The sequence below is a fragment of the Cuculus canorus genome, chromosome 3 (genome assembly GCF_017976375.1).
Source record: "Cuculus canorus isolate bCucCan1 chromosome 3, bCucCan1.pri, whole genome shotgun sequence".
Lineage (NCBI taxonomy): Eukaryota > Metazoa > Chordata > Aves > Cuculiformes > Cuculidae > Cuculus > Cuculus canorus.
Window position 1 is genome coordinate 52,067,572 of NC_071403.1, and position 17,151 is coordinate 52,084,722.

General features: G+C 38.5%; 1 protein-coding gene across 1 annotated transcript in view; it reads right to left on the minus strand.

Annotated features, from left to right (window-relative positions):
- Positions 1-17,151, minus strand: part of UST (uronyl 2-sulfotransferase) — a 159,799-nt gene that overhangs the window by 22,138 nt on the left and 120,510 nt on the right. Inside the window, exons 6-7 of the mRNA XM_054063135.1 lie at positions 9,164-9,261; positions 6,568-6,725 (exon numbers count right to left, since the gene is read on the minus strand). Coding sequence (XP_053919110.1) covers positions 6,568-6,725; positions 9,164-9,261 — 256 coding nt within the window. The remainder of the gene's footprint in view (positions 1-6,567; positions 6,726-9,163; positions 9,262-17,151) is intronic.

Sequence of the window (17,151 nt, forward strand, 5' to 3'; positions counted from 1 at the left end):
TCACAATGGGATTTGAAACCTCTGCAAACCAGAAAACAACATATTTTCCTTTTATGGAAATAGAAAAAGAAATTTCCATGGATTGTGCTTATCACTGATTGCTGCATCCATTACCTTCAAGGTATCCCATATGAGGCAGGCCAGTTTTGTGCCTGCTCTCCAAACCTTGTATTTTTGTGGCTGAAGAGCTGAATAACCTATCCACAGCTTTTGAGACTACTTTCAGCTTTATAAAACAAAGCAAGGAGCAGATTGGTTGTGTAGAACATCCTAGATGCCATCGACCTAATTGGGAACAAACATCCTTGGGGATATGCACAGTGACTCTTCCTCTGCCCCTGACTTTCTTGCACACAGAAAACTGGGAATTTGTTTTACAAGAAACAAAAATACAATTGAAAACTCTTCCAGGAGCTTAAACTGCCTGTTTTAGCACTGACATTGTTTTAAAGCATTCTTCTATATAATTCTGAATGTTCAGACTTCAGAGGGAGAAGAAAGAAATGGTTTGTTCATGTTTCCTATTTTTCTATTTTCTATTTTCTATTTTCAGAACAGGATGTTGGGTGATAAAGAAGAAAACACCACCCAGGCAGAATGTAAATTCACATGTGCAAGATGTTCAAGTCCTCAGAAAGTCCAGAAAAAGCAGGCAGATTACACCACCTTCTGGACAAAACATTTTAAGTCACATGTACAGTTTGCTTCACATAATGGATGGGTACATGCCATGGAAGTGTTAATTACTTCCCAAGTCCAACCTTATGTTTTGCCTTCACATGAAATTTAGAATTTTCTTCTTCTGTAGAAAACTTTCAGACAGAGTGATTCCTCTTGAGAGTATTGTTTAGGGAAAGCACAAAGCTGGTTTAGAGGGTGAGGCAAAAGAGAATATAGCATGTTTGGAGTCTCCAAAGTTTCTGAACATCTGAGTGTGTTCAAAGTTTTCACAAATTCTATTTTTAAGAAAGTAGCAGATGCAAAGAAGGGATATAAAAAAAAAATCTCAGCATTTAAATTGAATCTAATCCATGCTAGTTTTATTCTTTATCAAGACTACAGATGTCTGTAGAAGAGGGAAAGGTTGTGTATTTGTGCACAAGAGATTAGACAATACATTCTCTTTGCACATACCAGCCACAATCCTCTCCAGGGAGTACAGGTCACGAGAAGCAAGCAGACTAGCAGAAGCTGCAGATCACTTGTCCCAATATTTTCTTTCCTTTTATTTTGTGCTAAACAAAGTCAGAATATAGGACAGTCACTATTTAAGGACACTACATGAAAAGCACTGCTCCCTTCCATCATTCCATCAGATTTCTTTCAACATTTCTTACCCAGAGTTTTGTGCCTGCAAAGAAATCCAGCTTCTCAGAGAGGAAAAAAGAACAGTGGAATCTTCCCGCCCTTCCTTTGTTTCACAGCAACTTCATATCACAGCAACTTTGCCAGCAATGGTCCTCAGTTCCTGAACATTTCCAAATCCATAACATCCACATCATGCCAGAGCAGCCCAAGAACAGGGTTGGGAGAAAAGCTGCCACAAGAATACTATAAGTATCAGTCAGACTATGGGGGGCACTGCTAATAAAGTGGTAGCATGGAAGAGAAGAAAAGGAAAGAAAGAAAAGTCTCTCTCGGTTTTCTCCACTTGCAAAGAGTTTTAGCTTGATAAGGAGTGAGAACCAGCACAGGAACCATCTGAAGGCATATCCCCCCTTCAGTGCTGCCCGGGCACTGGAGCAATCTTCAGCATTGTGCAAAGGCTTCTGGGGTTGATCCCACCCTTTTCCTAACTCCATCAAAAAAGTCTCCATCATATGCCTCATGGTCCTTCAGCCTTGAAATAAAGACAAAAGGCAGCCTCTCCCTTCTTAGTACTGTGTCACCAGCACTCATGAACAGAATAGATGGTTTACATTACCCTGGATAATATTACTACTACAGTTTAAAGCATTCCCTGTAAACATGACTTTTAAGGAGAATCACATTTTTGTTGCATTTTTAAAATACACCTTTTATAGCTTACCTGAACAATATATTTCCTTCCAGCTGACAGTATGAGTAATTTCATTGCACTCAATAATTAATTCACTGCTTGAGAAGCTTAAGTCAGTCTTCTCGCTTTAGAGTAATATCTACACATTCTCCACACAAAATGCAACTTTCAAGAAACAGTTTTTTTTTCTGGTATTGGGAAGAAGTGTTTTTATAGGGCTTCTTGTACCAAATCAAATTTATGAACTGCTGCAGAAAGGTGAAAGGATATGTGCTATTTCTGTGGTGATTAAAAAAAAAAAATATTGCCTATTCTTTTGCATTAGATGTTGTTAACTTATACCCCACACCAGAGAAGCTGACAAGGCAGAAGAAAATTCTGTGCTTTGCTGCATGTAGTGTGTATTTTCCGTCTCTTAAAAACACCAAAGGTATGAAAGCCAGATGTACCCATTTCAGAAGCAAATGTAAGTATTCTCCACATTCTGGCTACCAGCCAGGCGATGGAAGTGAGCTATCGCCAGCAAAAATGAACAGGACCGATCAATTGTTTTTCTTTCAGTTGTGCTCCTAAGAGTAAGGAGAGGTTTTACATGAAAAGTAATGCTCTATTTCAGGCCTTTCAGGGAGTTAAGCAATACTTTCAAATTTTGAAGTAAATATAATCCAGGGCTGTGTAATTGGACCCTACCTGCTCCAATGCTGGGGGAAAGTCCTTTCGCAATTCTTGACTTAGTATCAACATTAAGAAAATACTTAATTTCAAGTTGAGAGTGGAAAAAGAGAAAAACAGGAAGCCTGTAGGTCTAAAGTGTTCTACAAGATAAAACCAGATTGGTTCCAAAGAAAACTTCAGCACCACTAAGAGCTTTCACATTCTGTTGCACATTGTTACAAAACAAATGAGTCAAAATATGTCCCATATTGATTAACCGAAGGCAACATTTATATTAAGGCAATGAAAAATGACTCAAAGTTCCTGTCATGAAGAACTGCCAACTTTTTAAGCTCACAAAATTTGAGGAAAATTGGCGTGCACTTAAAAACGTGACTCCATCAAAAAGAAAAGAAAAGAAAAGAAAAGAAAAGAAAAGAAAAGAAAAGAAAAGAAAAGAAAAGAAAAGAAAAGAAAAGAAAAGAAAAGAAAAGAAAAGAAAAGAAAAGAAAAAAAACTGCACAGAACAAATACACAGAGGCTGGCAAGCAAAATATATTAGAAATCTCAATAACCAGCTGTTAGTTACTATGTCTGAACAAGTCAACTACAGTTCACTCTTTTAATTCTTTTTATACTTTACCTTTCTTTACAGTTTCCTTCTGCCAACTTATGTAAAACAAATCATTAGCATCACTGACAAAATCACTCAAGTCACATTACATGAAACAGTATTCTGCACCATTACATACATACATACATAGACATCTTAACTCACATTTCTGTCTTTCTGATGTCAATATCCTACCTATCTGATCAGTAGAGACACAGTTTTACTGATCTGCTTCAGAATAATAGCAATAACGTATTTTTGAAGGTAGAAATGCTACAGGCTTTGCTTTCTAGCTAGGGGTGGGAGACTGAGCAAGAGTTCCTTAAAAAATGTTGTTACATACTGTCCCAAACAAGAAATTTTACTTAAGACACAGAAGAAACAAAGAAGCTTTAAAGTGGCTTACATATTCCTAACCCTAACCCTAACAAAGAAAGAGGAGAAAAAGTTTCCAGATTTCCTGATGTCTATTAGCATCAACCCATACTGAAGGCATATTGAAGGCTCCTAATAAATAACAATTTTGCTCGGATGGGAGCTCTAGTGATCTGGCACCTGTAACGAGGGAAGAGGGTCCCAGCTTTGAGAAGCGGGGTTTAGCCCAGAACTCCTGCAAACGTATCTTAAATGCACATGTGATTTTACAGGTTTGATAACATCCAGCAGTTTGCTTCCTACAGCAAGAGCTAGGTGCTTTTAATTCAGTTTAGTTTATGATGTTGGTAGGACAGCAATCATCAGCTTCCTGCTCTGCTTTCTAATCTGTGTAATCCGCTAAAGCAACACTGGGTGGAAATTGCCTTCCTCCAGTTTCTTTCTGCTTCAAAGCAGCTCTATAAATCCTGTTTTCGAATTGTGCCTAATCCAGAACTGCTTATTGCAGTGGACTCTGGTGCGGATTTCACCAACCTGGAGGTCAATCAGTTTTCTGTAGACAGTCCTTCATTGTGTTTTTCTCTTCTCAACATATCCAACTGACAAGAGATAAGTTATGGAAAAGGTGTACTTTCTTTATATGAAAAGAGGAAAGACTGCCATAAGAGTATCTCAGGTGGAGCAGCAGGTCAGTAGAGAAAACTGTAAATATACAAGACTTAATCTGCAGGCATTAGTTGCAACAAAAGGTAACTTTTGACCCAAAAGTATCTGCTGCTTTGTGGGGTTACCACATCACCACACAGCTGGGCAGAGTGATATCTTTTCTTCCCAGCACTTCATGATGCAACAGCAGAGGGTGTTGCAGATCAGGTCTAAGGTGCCCTGAGGAGAATAATGTAGCATTTTTTACATAGCATTGTATTTTTTTTTATCTTCTTTCTGGCTGACTCTGTTTTTTTGTAAGCATTAGCACCAGCTCAGAAATAACCTGAAAATAGTTTTGATTAGGAAAAAAATTCCTAAATGCATGCATGTATGAAAACAGGCGGAGAGAGTTAACACAAGGTATCTGTTTCCTTTCTATTCTTCCTTGTCAGTAAATGAATGGGGGGGAAAATAAACCAAAAGTTTAATCCATACTGAAGGAAAGAGATGAATCTTCAGACATGACACAAGACCAATCTTACATATGAAATCCCAGAGGAAATTGCTGTTCTGAAATAGGGAATGAAATCTCATCCAGATACTGGAATATACACAGAGAAGAGAAAGATTATCCAGCACCTAATGATTCTAGGAGATTGCTTATTTCACGATTGACAATTTCTAGGGCACCCTGATGAAAATCAAGATCCTATGTGCTGTTTGTTACCTTCCCCCACTGTAAGAGAAAAATCTGTGGTACACAGAACAGCTGAGGGAGTCCTAAAGATTTCCAGAGAGAGGTCTGCTCATTGCAGAGAGATCATCCTTCTATCTATCCCCCACCTCCCTCTCGTCTAACGTCTTCATGGGGAAACCTTGGAGCCTGAGTTGTGCAAACCTTTATAAAGACTTACACATAGTATAAACATAGGCCTTTTTATTTTTTTTTAATTTACAAAGAAAAGAGTTATAATTGATCCAAACCCAGGCACTGCTCTCATGTCGATACCATACGTTAAGACTATTAGTCAGCAAAACAGCTCTACGGCTGGATACAGCACCACAACAAAGTAACGGTCACACCTTCTAAATAGCTGCATTAACTGCCCTATTGCAAACAGATAGTGACCCTCTAAAATCACATTCAGAGGAGGAATGCCTGCATTATCTGTATCATTCCTAAACACAAAATTTTCAAATATGCATCCAGGAAACAGGAATTGGTGGATGGTCACCCGTAATTCCTGGTTGTGGACAGAAACCCCAAATTCCTTCAAAGTGACTGATTACCATGATAGCTGTTCTCAGTCAAAAGCCATCAGCCACCTGTGTTAACAAATAAAATTCAAACTTTGATCCATGTGTTTTTAATATACAACTTGGTACAAAACACACATTTCAGTGGCTGTAGGCATTTCACTCTGACATGAATGCAACCAAGTCACCAAGCAAGAAGGGAAGTTTTACCTCTCCCTGGTTCTATGATGTTGATGACCCAGCCAAATGTAAGCAGGAAATCAGTTCTGCCAGAATGACACGCACAGCCGCACAGAAGCATCATATTTCTTGGGTTAGGCACAGGACACAAGACTGTCTTCTAAAGAAGTTAGCAATAAATAAGCTTTGGGAGGGATGGACTGACGCAGAGCAGGGAGAACCCTTTCAGACTGACTGTGGGGTACAAATTAAGGGGTAGGTTAAGTGCTCTCTGTTTTAATTTCTCTACTCAACTCTCCTACGTCTTTTGTCTCAGCATGCTTTGTACTTCTCAGCGTGCTTTGTACTTAAAATGCTCTATATAGGTGTTCTTATTTGTAGTTTACCTAAACTCAGTTTAACTGAAGGTATATTTCATTTCAAGTCTTAGTCAAGTTTGAGGGAAAATAAGTATTGTGGTACTGGAGAATCTCCAAAGCGTCCAACTCCCCATACTGTTTCTTTTATGTTTTACTTAGGCAGATATTGCTGACATCATTTTGAGAATATTTTGACAGTATTATTTGAGAGCTGAGTTTGACAGAATGAAAAGAAGAAAAAGCTACTCCAGTGGTAAATCAGAAGCCTTCTGGCATGCAGCAAGATCACTGGAGCACCAATTGTTTGCCCAGGAATGAAAATCACACAGTAACATTAAGAATAAAAGGAGAACATGTACCCTTCCCCATCAATCAAATCTGCTCCCTTAATTGAGTAAACAAGACATAAACACGTACCTTTCAGCAGCCATGCAGATTTTGCCAAGGTTTCTATAAGAATAGATTTTAATGGAAAAAGTTACCTGGGTTTTTGTAGATGCTAAGCACATCCTTGAAATAATGAGGTAAGAATCTTTCTAATAAAAGCAGCACATCCTCCAACTCCTCCAGAATGCCCACAAGAAGAAAATTTTCATTAACATTCAGCTTTGCTCTTTCAAGGGCCCATTCACCAGGCTCCCTGTTGGAAATCAATGGAGGGGAAAAAGAGGGAGAAAAAAAATCCCAAGTTTAAATATGCATTTACTTCAGAAATTCAAGTAAGAACACATCTGAATAAAAAAATACTCAGCACTATACTTCTAACAGAACATGACCTCCCACCCCCCTGCAAACCTGAGTGCCTTACTGAGCCTTTCAGCACAACATCTAGAATTGGCTTGCCATCTGAAAACATGATCACATTAAAACCAGGTTAATCACTGTGTGGAAATACTCTGCTCTGAAGACATCTTTGGTTGAGTTGTTTACATGCTTAAACTCATGAAATACTTTATTTTGACTTGGAAGCAGAACCCATCTCACAGAAGGAATGATTTCCCTTGGTGATGAAGGGTTATCCCTGAACCACATCAGAACTGGTGTGAGCAACCACTGCCTTCTGTTACCCAGCGAATACCACACAGGAGGCTACCAGCCTGTTTCACACACCGTCCTTCATTTAATTTTTGCCAAAGTCTTGAGGAGCTTCCCTTTCCCTGTCGTTACTCCTGACTGCCCTGTGGCATATTCGCATATCTTTCTCTGACTGATACTGGTTTTGAAAATCAGTTTAGGATTATTCTATCTTTTTCCTCACTGCAAAAAGCTGGCAGGATACCAACACAATTTTATAGTTCTCTCATAGTTTCATGGAAGCATGACTAGGTTCAACAAGCATATGAAACCTAAGTCCCTTAGATGAACTTGAATTAATTAATGTCCTGGGAGCAGCAGTCAGAATTCATATTGATAAGGGATGTAAAGCCAGTGTCCCAAACTAAAGGAAATTAGCTTTTTCCCAGGGTCTGGTTGGGTATGATGAACATCTGTGTGGGGTCCACAGCAGGCTGAGGACCCGTGATTAATGCACCCGGAAGGAGATCATGGGACGGGAAGTGGGCAGACAATATAGGACCATGCATGAAAGTAGCACTATCCATTCACAGATTGTTTGTGTATAAGCTAATCCAATCATGCGGAGACGCGTGTGTTAATCAAGGGTATAAGAAGCGCGCGTAAGATCAAGCACGGGCCGGCCAGCCCTGTAACTTCAATAAAGAAACTTGCTTCCACATCACCGTGTCGTGACTCAACAGCGACACATCTGAATCACGCAGGCTACTTGAGAGGGGCTGGAGCTCACACCTCTACCCTGACTTCCATTACGCTATTGCAAATTCTATGCGATGCTGAACTTCCAACATCTGTCAGAAGCTCTTCTGATGACATGTTAAAAATTTTATTGCTTTACATTCCCACTAGACCAGACTTGGAACAGGTTTTTCATTCCCTACCACCTTCTTTGCATCAGTCTACTTTCTGGAAGAGTACAGTGTCCTAACAAACACTGCGGTCCTACTTCTTGCAGCTCCTTGTGAGATTAGGAGTAGATGAAGGAAATGCAAGGGCATGACCAGAGACATCTATAATAAACTACAAAGCAGTATTTCAATATACTGCTTGGAAATCTCACTGAGATATGCTGTGAAAGTATTCAGTTATGTCACTGCTGTTAATGGAATTACTCGTGTATAAGTTAAATATGCAAGCATAAGCATTTGCAAACGAGGCCAAAACACATTAAAAAAAAAGTATAATTAAAAAGATGTCATGAATCTGTTTTGTTTCTTAATCATACCTTCACTATGCCAAAAAACTAAAGCAGTATTTTACAGCAAAGATACTTACAAACTCAGACATAAGAATGAACATTTGTTATCACTGCTACAAAAAAGTATGGCTTTTGAAAGAAATTTTTTAAAATGTGCAGTTGTTCCACTATGGAGAAGTAGTAATAATAAACACATAGAATAACTTGAGGTTGAATAAACCTAATAAAGAACATGCTGTGACCAATAATACAAAAATATTTGAAAACAAGATGGTATTTAAAATTATTCACGTATACAGCAATATGAGAATGCATAAATAGATACATTCAAAATTAACTAGCTCAATTACAGCAGTAGAAGGTTCCGCTTTACATGGGGTTAAGCATGACTACTGTTTCTGACACGGACACAGAAAACTGGAATTCCTCAGATATAGACCTGATATAAGCATCTGAGCAGAGTTAAAACATGTATTACAAAATTACAGTGCAGGTAAAATAAGTAATGAGCACATACAGTCACTGTCATTCCCACCTTGCCAGTCCTTAAAGGAATTACCCACATAAACACATCCAGATTTGATGAAATATTCAAATATTAAATGAAGAAAAAAGAAGAGTACTACATTTGAATTACCTTCGTTACTCCAAAACATATGCATGCAGTTACCACATACAGCACTACCTTGCACTTACACTTCTCTCTTGTACGTAATATAATAACTGCTGCCTCCTTATCACCAGTTTCTGACAAAATATTGGCAACAGCTGTTGCTGAACAAATTGGATACCTTGCATATATTTACCTGCATCTTGGATGCTGTCCACAGAAATACGGTATGATGTAAAATAACCTGGGATTGGAACATTCAGGGTAGTTTTCAAGGATACATACATTAATGTCCTGAGGGGGAGAAAAGAAAAATAAAAAAAAAAAGAGGTTGAATACTTCATTTGCCTTTCTCGATTAATAAGTGTTTTCTTTTTCTCATACTTTATGCAGTCATCTCAGAATCAAAGAATTGTCCCGAGGCTATGCAAAATACCTTAAAAGTCATCTACCGGTCATTACACTACTGCTAAATATCATTAGAAATTTGCAGGAGGGAAAAAACCAAAAAAAGTTATTTTGTCCTATATTGCAAATAACATTTTTGTTTCTTGCTGCAAATAACACTATTACTATATAGAGATTACTGCATGATTCAAAGCAGGACACATTGATCAACTTTAATATTGAGCTATAGTTATAATATTCAGGAGATTTATTTTCAGACTGTTTCTTCCAAATACACCTTGAGAGAAACCTGAAATAGCCAGAAAAATCAAGACAATTATTTTCTTTACTTTTTTTTATTCTGCTTCATTCAATGACTGGAATGAACCAATGTAAGCCATAATTCACACAGCTTACTCTTGATATGGAAACATACATCACTTTAGATTACAATTCTGTGTATCCCTCAGATGTTCAGAATTGAGTCTATTTTGTAAACCCTCACTGAAAAAAGGGCTTATTAGAATGTATTTATAATTTTCCTGATTTATCATTCAAGTAATTAGGAGCTATTTATCATTTTTCAAAGACTAGGCACAGCTACTGAACCTTGAGGAACTGTATTCCATATCTAGCTTTTCTCCAGTGCAATAACAAACGTACCTGCAGCTGGGACTGAACTCCACTATCCCTATCTAGTCTAACAGAACCTCACTCTACCAGCAGACCCACTGACTCCAAAGAGATGTACAGAGCAAAAGGTGCAGCACAAAACAAGTTAAAACGAAAGGATCTCATCTTTGCAAAACCAGTCTTCATTCTTATTTAAAGACGTGCTTTTATAATGCAATGGGCTCAATACACATCAATATGAAACCAATGACTAATTAAATCCATAATTCATCAAGTAAATAAAATACAACAGGGAACAACACTTCAGTGGGCAATATGCCCTCTGCAAGACAGAAGTGCTTGGCAGTGTGGGAGACATGAAGAGCATCCTCTGTTTTGCTGGGGCAGTGTGGGGTACAGGCCTCCAGCCACAGCATACACTTCTGAGATCTCAGCGCAGAAACACTCTTCCCAGAACTTCAGCCCTCATGCTTAACTTCATTAGTGTCACATTTGTGTCAGTAAGCCTTTTTAACATCCCTGTTTCCTCCTCTGCCTTACACTTATGAAAATCAGATTTTATAAGCACATCAGATCCCCCCAGTCTGGGCAGTAAATCACATGGTGAGGAACCATCAAATAAAACAACATAAAAATCGCCAACTGGGATACAAACAATCCATTTTCCCTGCTCGCCCCTGCCCCCTATTGTATTCAAGCATACTGAGGAGAGCTTGCTTTTAATATGGACCAGAAGATTTATGGCCAAGGCCTGAATTTTGATATTCAAGGCTCTGAGCTGAAGGTAACGAGCCCCCTGTTCTTGATGCTATGAACATTACTAAGAAATCTACTGCTGGCACAGGCAATGTGTCCTTACCATCCCAATAGTTGGGTATTTTTTTAACAGGAATTAAAAACTGCAATTCTTAAAAGTTTTATTGTGCTCTTACTATAGACACCACTGGAGATGTTTTAGGGATATGTATTTTCAGTTCTCATAACAACATGCAGAGACCTGCAATGAATTCATAAAATGCTTAGATTTAATAAAAAAAGAAATACTACTCCAACAATACTTAGAATTATGTCCAAGACAGCTTCTACTGGATTAATATTAATTAATGAGAAGGCAGAAAATCTTACGTAAGATTTCAAAATCATTAGTAAGACCTAGCCAAGAGCTGTTCCTCCTTTCTTGCTTCTACATGAAGGTAAATGGACATAAACTCACAACAAAGAAACTTATTGTTTCTTAGCAAGAATGATGACTGCAGTGAGTCAGAAAATATGTCTGGGGATAAATAAGTATCAATACCCAGTCCAAAAGTTTATCAGGGACTTCTTGCTTATAGTTACTCAAAAAGATATTTTTTGTATCCCTTTTTATGGCAAACTGCTGTAGAATCAAAGAAAAAAACATGACTGCACTAAACTAAATTAGCAAGGGGAAAGCCCCTTAATACTTGATTAGTGAAAGAAATCCAAAAGGATCAGAAAGAAAAATCAGCCCCCCTTCCTGTTGAAATGCTTGAAGTTTAAAACAAAAGCCAGGTACGCTTTCATAGGAACCCACAATTTTTCGCCATGCAACAGCACACCTTTCATGCCCCTGACCTTGGACGCACCAGATTTACTCTGGGGTGAAAAGACTGCCTCTTTCCCATCCCCATTTACCACCACCACTGTGATCTGCATTACAGTGCTGGAGGGTCCTGAGGCATATGTAGCACCTGCACTTGCCTTTCCTATTTCAAAGTATTCCTAACATGTGAAATAAATCACCAGCCACCAGCCATGCCCTCAGAAGATATTTCACTTGATGATAATTATGCAGTTCCATGAGATGTGAAATCACAGTTTATTAACCGAGAGATGGGGTGAAAGAAGGCTCTGAGGTGTTCTAGTCATTACAAAATTTAAACACAGCTGAAGGGAGCTTCTCTTTGGGACTTACCAAAAGTAAGTCCCCCTATGCTAGTGGGACTTAAAGGAATTTATGTTTTTTCTGAGCACAGAAAGCTAAGGTGAGATTATATTATTCCAGGTAGCATTACTTTCTCAGCCCAAGCAACACTAATGCTACATTTCCCAGTGAGAGCATGCTTTCCCAGCAGGACACAGATCTTTCAGGGCAGAAACGCTTTTATGTGAGATAAAAAACTGCAAGGTGATAGATGACAGCCTTGATCAATTAAATCACTGGAGGAGGCTTGTGCAAAAATTACTCAAACACAGCCAAGAAAGATACAGAAAGAAGGAAACAGAGCTACTTTGATCATACACCTCTACAATAAAGAAAGAAGAATTTGATTTTATTCCTCAGCTCCCGGCTATAATCCATACTGCTTGCATCCCACTGAGATTCTGTTTCCAGCAGGGCAAAGGGACACCCAGAAACCAGCGCTGGAGCTGCAAGTAACAACAGAAACAAACTTTCTTTTTACTAGTACTATATTTTTCTATTGGTAAATTGGTAATGTCTACTTCCTCTGTAAAACTATCTTTCACACAAAAAACACAAGGTGCCGTAATCTATTAATCAGTCAACGTGCCAGACTACTGATTTATCAGAAATATATCAAAGGTGTGTTATGAACTTTTTGAAAATTAATAACAAACAAACTGTTTTATTTGCCATAGTGAGTTCATGCACATCATAAGAGGAAGGATGCAAAACTCCTTTGAAAATCTTAATGCTATCACAAAAAAAGCAAACTTTGAAGTACTTTTTGTAGAACAATAAACAATTTTCTTAAGTTAATGTCTTTAGCTTATTGCTAATACGGTACCAAATACAAAAAGATGTGACTGTAGATTTGAGAGTTTGATTTTTTTTCCCCTCCTGATACAAAATCCTAAGAGTGCTGGGGGAAACAACATTTTTTTTTGTCCATTAGAAGGAACACCTAACTGTTTTATTTCAAAAAATTATTTTTCTTGAGCTTCCAGGCATTCCCTATTTCTTGATCCTCAGTGTCTCAAGTAAAAATTGCAGGAACACCAGATTCTGCCATGGATGTATGGCAATTCCTAGGATCCCTAACAATTTTAAATGAGGAATTGTAACTCGGATAGGTACATGTCTTGCAAATATTTTCCCATTAATCACTCATTCATACATAGGAAGCCAAAGAAATAGCCTTTCCTACTCTCAAAATCAAAGTGAAAAACATGACAGTCTTTCCCTGTCCCCCACTTACAGCCCAGCTATGGTGGACGTTCCTTATTTTAAGTCTGAAGGTTGCAGATGTGAAATTGAGGTGTGTTTTGAAGGCTATAGAGGAAGCAATGACCTAAATAAATACCTTTCAAGTTTCTGTAAAAGGAAATGAAATAGAATGATGTGGAAAACCAGTAAGCGAGCCCAGTCTATGGTCACCTCTCCTGTGTACAAGGCTGTTCTTCATATGCCACTACAGTCATGGTGCAGTCTAGTCCTCACTGTGGCCAGCAAAGGAAAATTAGCTCTGCTAAGGGCCCACAAGAATCCTCTTGTGGCTTGTAAAATGTTTTCTCACATACTTGCTCGCTGTTTGTAAAGAGGTCAAACTGACCATTACATCCTGAGGACAACGTTGCATCATATGAACTGAATACAACCACACCGAAAAAAACCCCGCTGCTATCTCTGCTCCCAGCTAGGGAGCTCCAGGTGGCCACAGAATGATGAGGAAGAAAATGTAAACATGACAGCTCAGAAAAAGGCTTGTGAGTATAAATACGAAATGAAAGAAGGAAAAGCACAACTTCCTACTTTGTACAGCTGCAGAAAGACATTGAAAAGTCAAAAGTATATTGGCATGAAGGTTTTCAAACAGAAATGTAACAAGACTAAACCTTATTTAGGAGCCCAAATCTTTTACATTTTTCACAGAAAATAAACTATAATGTAACACATTTTTAACCCTAATTAGAGAGGCTTTTACTTCATCAGGTGATATTTAGTGTTTCTCTTAAATCTTAATCAAGTATTTGGATAACTAGAGCCACACAGCAGCAAGATGACCTTTCAAATTCCAGAGGCAGTTGGTACTTGTTTGTGCATCTATGCTAACAGCACAGGCAACAGATTGCTGTGGGGTGGGCAGGTGCTGGGCATCACTTCCCACAACAGCACCACAAACACAGCTGAAGCCAAGTGTTTTCCAGCCCATGCTATTCTGGTACTGAGCATCTCCAAGGAGGGTTGCCAGGTGGGGAGAAGCTCGGGCTGTGCTCCCCAAAGATGACCTCTTCTAGTTTAACCATTCCTTTCCTGCTTAAAAGTCAAGAAATATATTGCTTTACCTTTGACAAATATTACATTTTAAAGCTGAGCTAAGGTCTGCATTTTAAAACAAGTTTTCAGTCACAGATTACATTCCTTTCAACTGTTCCTTGCTCAGCATGTCTATTTTTGAAGAGATACACTTCTAAACACTTTTGTACAGCTCTTGAAAGGCTGCACAGATATTTACACCTTTGCAGGTAATTCAAGTTCCTTTCTTCCACATATTTGTCATGAGTTGAAATGGTTTTTTTTTTTAAAAAAATCCTTGATCTCTTTAATTCCCAGAAAATCTTCATTATCATTTCCTCAACAAACTGTTCTTTGCCTTCAGCTGAATCATGTACTTCATAAAATACAGCAGCAAAAGCAAATGGAGAATGGAGGCGAATGGAGGCGAATGGAGGCGAATTGAGTGGAGAGGGGAGAGAAATGAGGGAGAGTAGCCTCTTACCACCTGTACTTCTGTAAGGCCCAGTGCACTGCCAGAGAAGGAGACAGCGTAACAGCCTGTGCAGGAGATCAGAACATCCTTTAGAAAGTTTCAGAGACTCCCAGCAGCAGCATGTCGGGTAAGCAAAAGACCCCATTGAGCCACCTCACTTGGTTCAAGCTGCTGACCTCCAGATTTCTTAATTAAAGGTCAGTTCAAACCAGAAACTATCCTGTAAAACAAAGCAATGTGCTTTTATTTCCTGCCTTCTCCACACTATATAGATTTTCCCTGGTTACTATCTGGAAACAGACCCTCTTCCCTTCTCCTCTTTTCCAGTTCTTCAGATGCTTCCTACAACCAATATTTTTGTCAGCAAATCATTAGTCAATCAGTCACTTTAACGTGTGAGAGTGCTTATCTATGAACGACAAAAAAGTCTCTCTTGCAGACCACTGGCTTTCCCATAGGTGAATGGAAGCCTAGGGGACTGAGGGCCAGTGTCAGCATGCTGTCAGGAGCCAGAGGCTATGAAGGCCAACTTGGTGTCTTGCAGAAAGCCCCCGGGAAAAAATGAGGACAACTAGGATGACTGGCCCCTGCTATATTTTACTGATTATTCACTGGGCTAATTTTGAAAATAGTCTTATGAAAAGTTACTAAATACATAGATGGTCTGCAGCAAGAACAGATAGCTGTGGATGGGGCAATGTCCAAGTGCCCACACTTCAGGCTAAAGGCTCCAAAGACATTTTGTTCCCTGTCTGAGAGCAAGCTCCCTGTCTGGCATTATTAGCCTGGGTAGCCAGTCACATCAATGTTTTGGCTTGAAGCCATGTATACAAGAACAAAACCCCTAAAAAGTGGGGAACATAAAGGTGTCTGCTTTGAAGAATCTTTATTTAAAGAAAAATGCACTTTAGAAATGTGAAAAAAACCTAGTTCTCTGATGTTAATGAAGGAAAATAAGCACTTTTGTTCACTCTGTAACACAGCACTCTCTCATGAGTAGGACTGCTACACTTTCCTCTTCCAGACCTCCAGCTCAGAGACCCAGTGGTTGGAGAAGACAGGCCAGACAGCTCTCCTTCCCTCCAGGCAGGGGAAAGTCCACTAGCTGTCTTGAGAAAGGGTGGAGGGAGCTGCCTGCAAATGCTTAGTTAACTTAAGAAAACATCATTTATAAGAATTTCTGGTACTTGTGGTAAAACCTTGGAAAGCCTGGATATAGTTTTTCTTTTTCTTTTCTCATTTTCATCTCCAGTGAATGCATTTTCACCACTTAACATATTTAGATTGAAACTGAACTTTCCTTTGTATCCAAAAGAGCATCCAAACTTAAAGGTGTGAGTAGACATGACTGTTGTTCTCAGGACAGAGACAGTAAAATATATTTGTTATTCCCCTCCTCAAAGCTTCATACTTTTCCTGAGTAACTGCATTGGTAGGCTAGACATTTATACCTGCAAGTTAATGAAACTTCATTTTGTTTCATGGTATGATATATTTTTTCTTTAATTAAAAAAGCCTGTACTATAAAAGTACAATTATTCAAGAGAAAATTCTATTATGAAAGTCTGGAGAAAAAGACAAAAGTACTTTAAAATGTTAGGATACAAAGGCTGGTTCAGTTAAGTCTTCTTTTAATTATGCTCTAATGAGAAAACTCGACTTTTTAAAGCTAGCCTAGGGTAGCCTATGGCCTGCTTAGATTAAATTTGTACTGTCTTTACACCATCATAAATTTCCCTGATTTTTTTTTTTCTTTTTTTTTTGTAGAGGATAATTCTGGGTTTTCTTTGAATTGACTTTCCACTTTTTTCTGGCAAAATATGTGTTTTTCATTTTTTCTCCCAGACCACATAAGCAAATGGGTTGCCAAGTTTAATTCCCAGGTTTCTTTTTTTTTGTTTTTTGACTGACTCTTTTGGCTGGGCTAATTCGACTGACATTTCTGCCAATACTGTATTCAGCTCTTCTTCCTGGCATCATAGCAAGTGAAGTAGCAGCTAACAAACCAGCATCTTCTGCTAACATTTAGTGCTGGCATAAATCATACATTCATATGCAAACTTTTGCTGGCATTAACATAGCAGAGGTGATGAACTATGCCCACAATGCTACTATTTAGATGTGACAAACATTAAACATCCCACTTTTATACCTTATCATGATGTACAACATCAAGAAAATATGTAGATAGATATATTTCTCTATTCTGTATCAGAAATCACATTAGTAATTTGTCAAATACCAGTTTTACCGATTAAGAGTGGAATCACTTCATGGTTGTAAGTAGGCACCTTCTCATAGCTTTTTTTCCATTGTTTTCGTATTTTTCACCTCAAACTGTTTTAGTATGAGAAATATATGAAAAAATAGAAAGAAATTTTGCCAGAAGAAGGGCGAGTGCCTGCCAGCTGGAAGAAGTGCATAAGCATTAAATAACCATCCTGTTACAGAGGGCACAGATCCAAGGAAG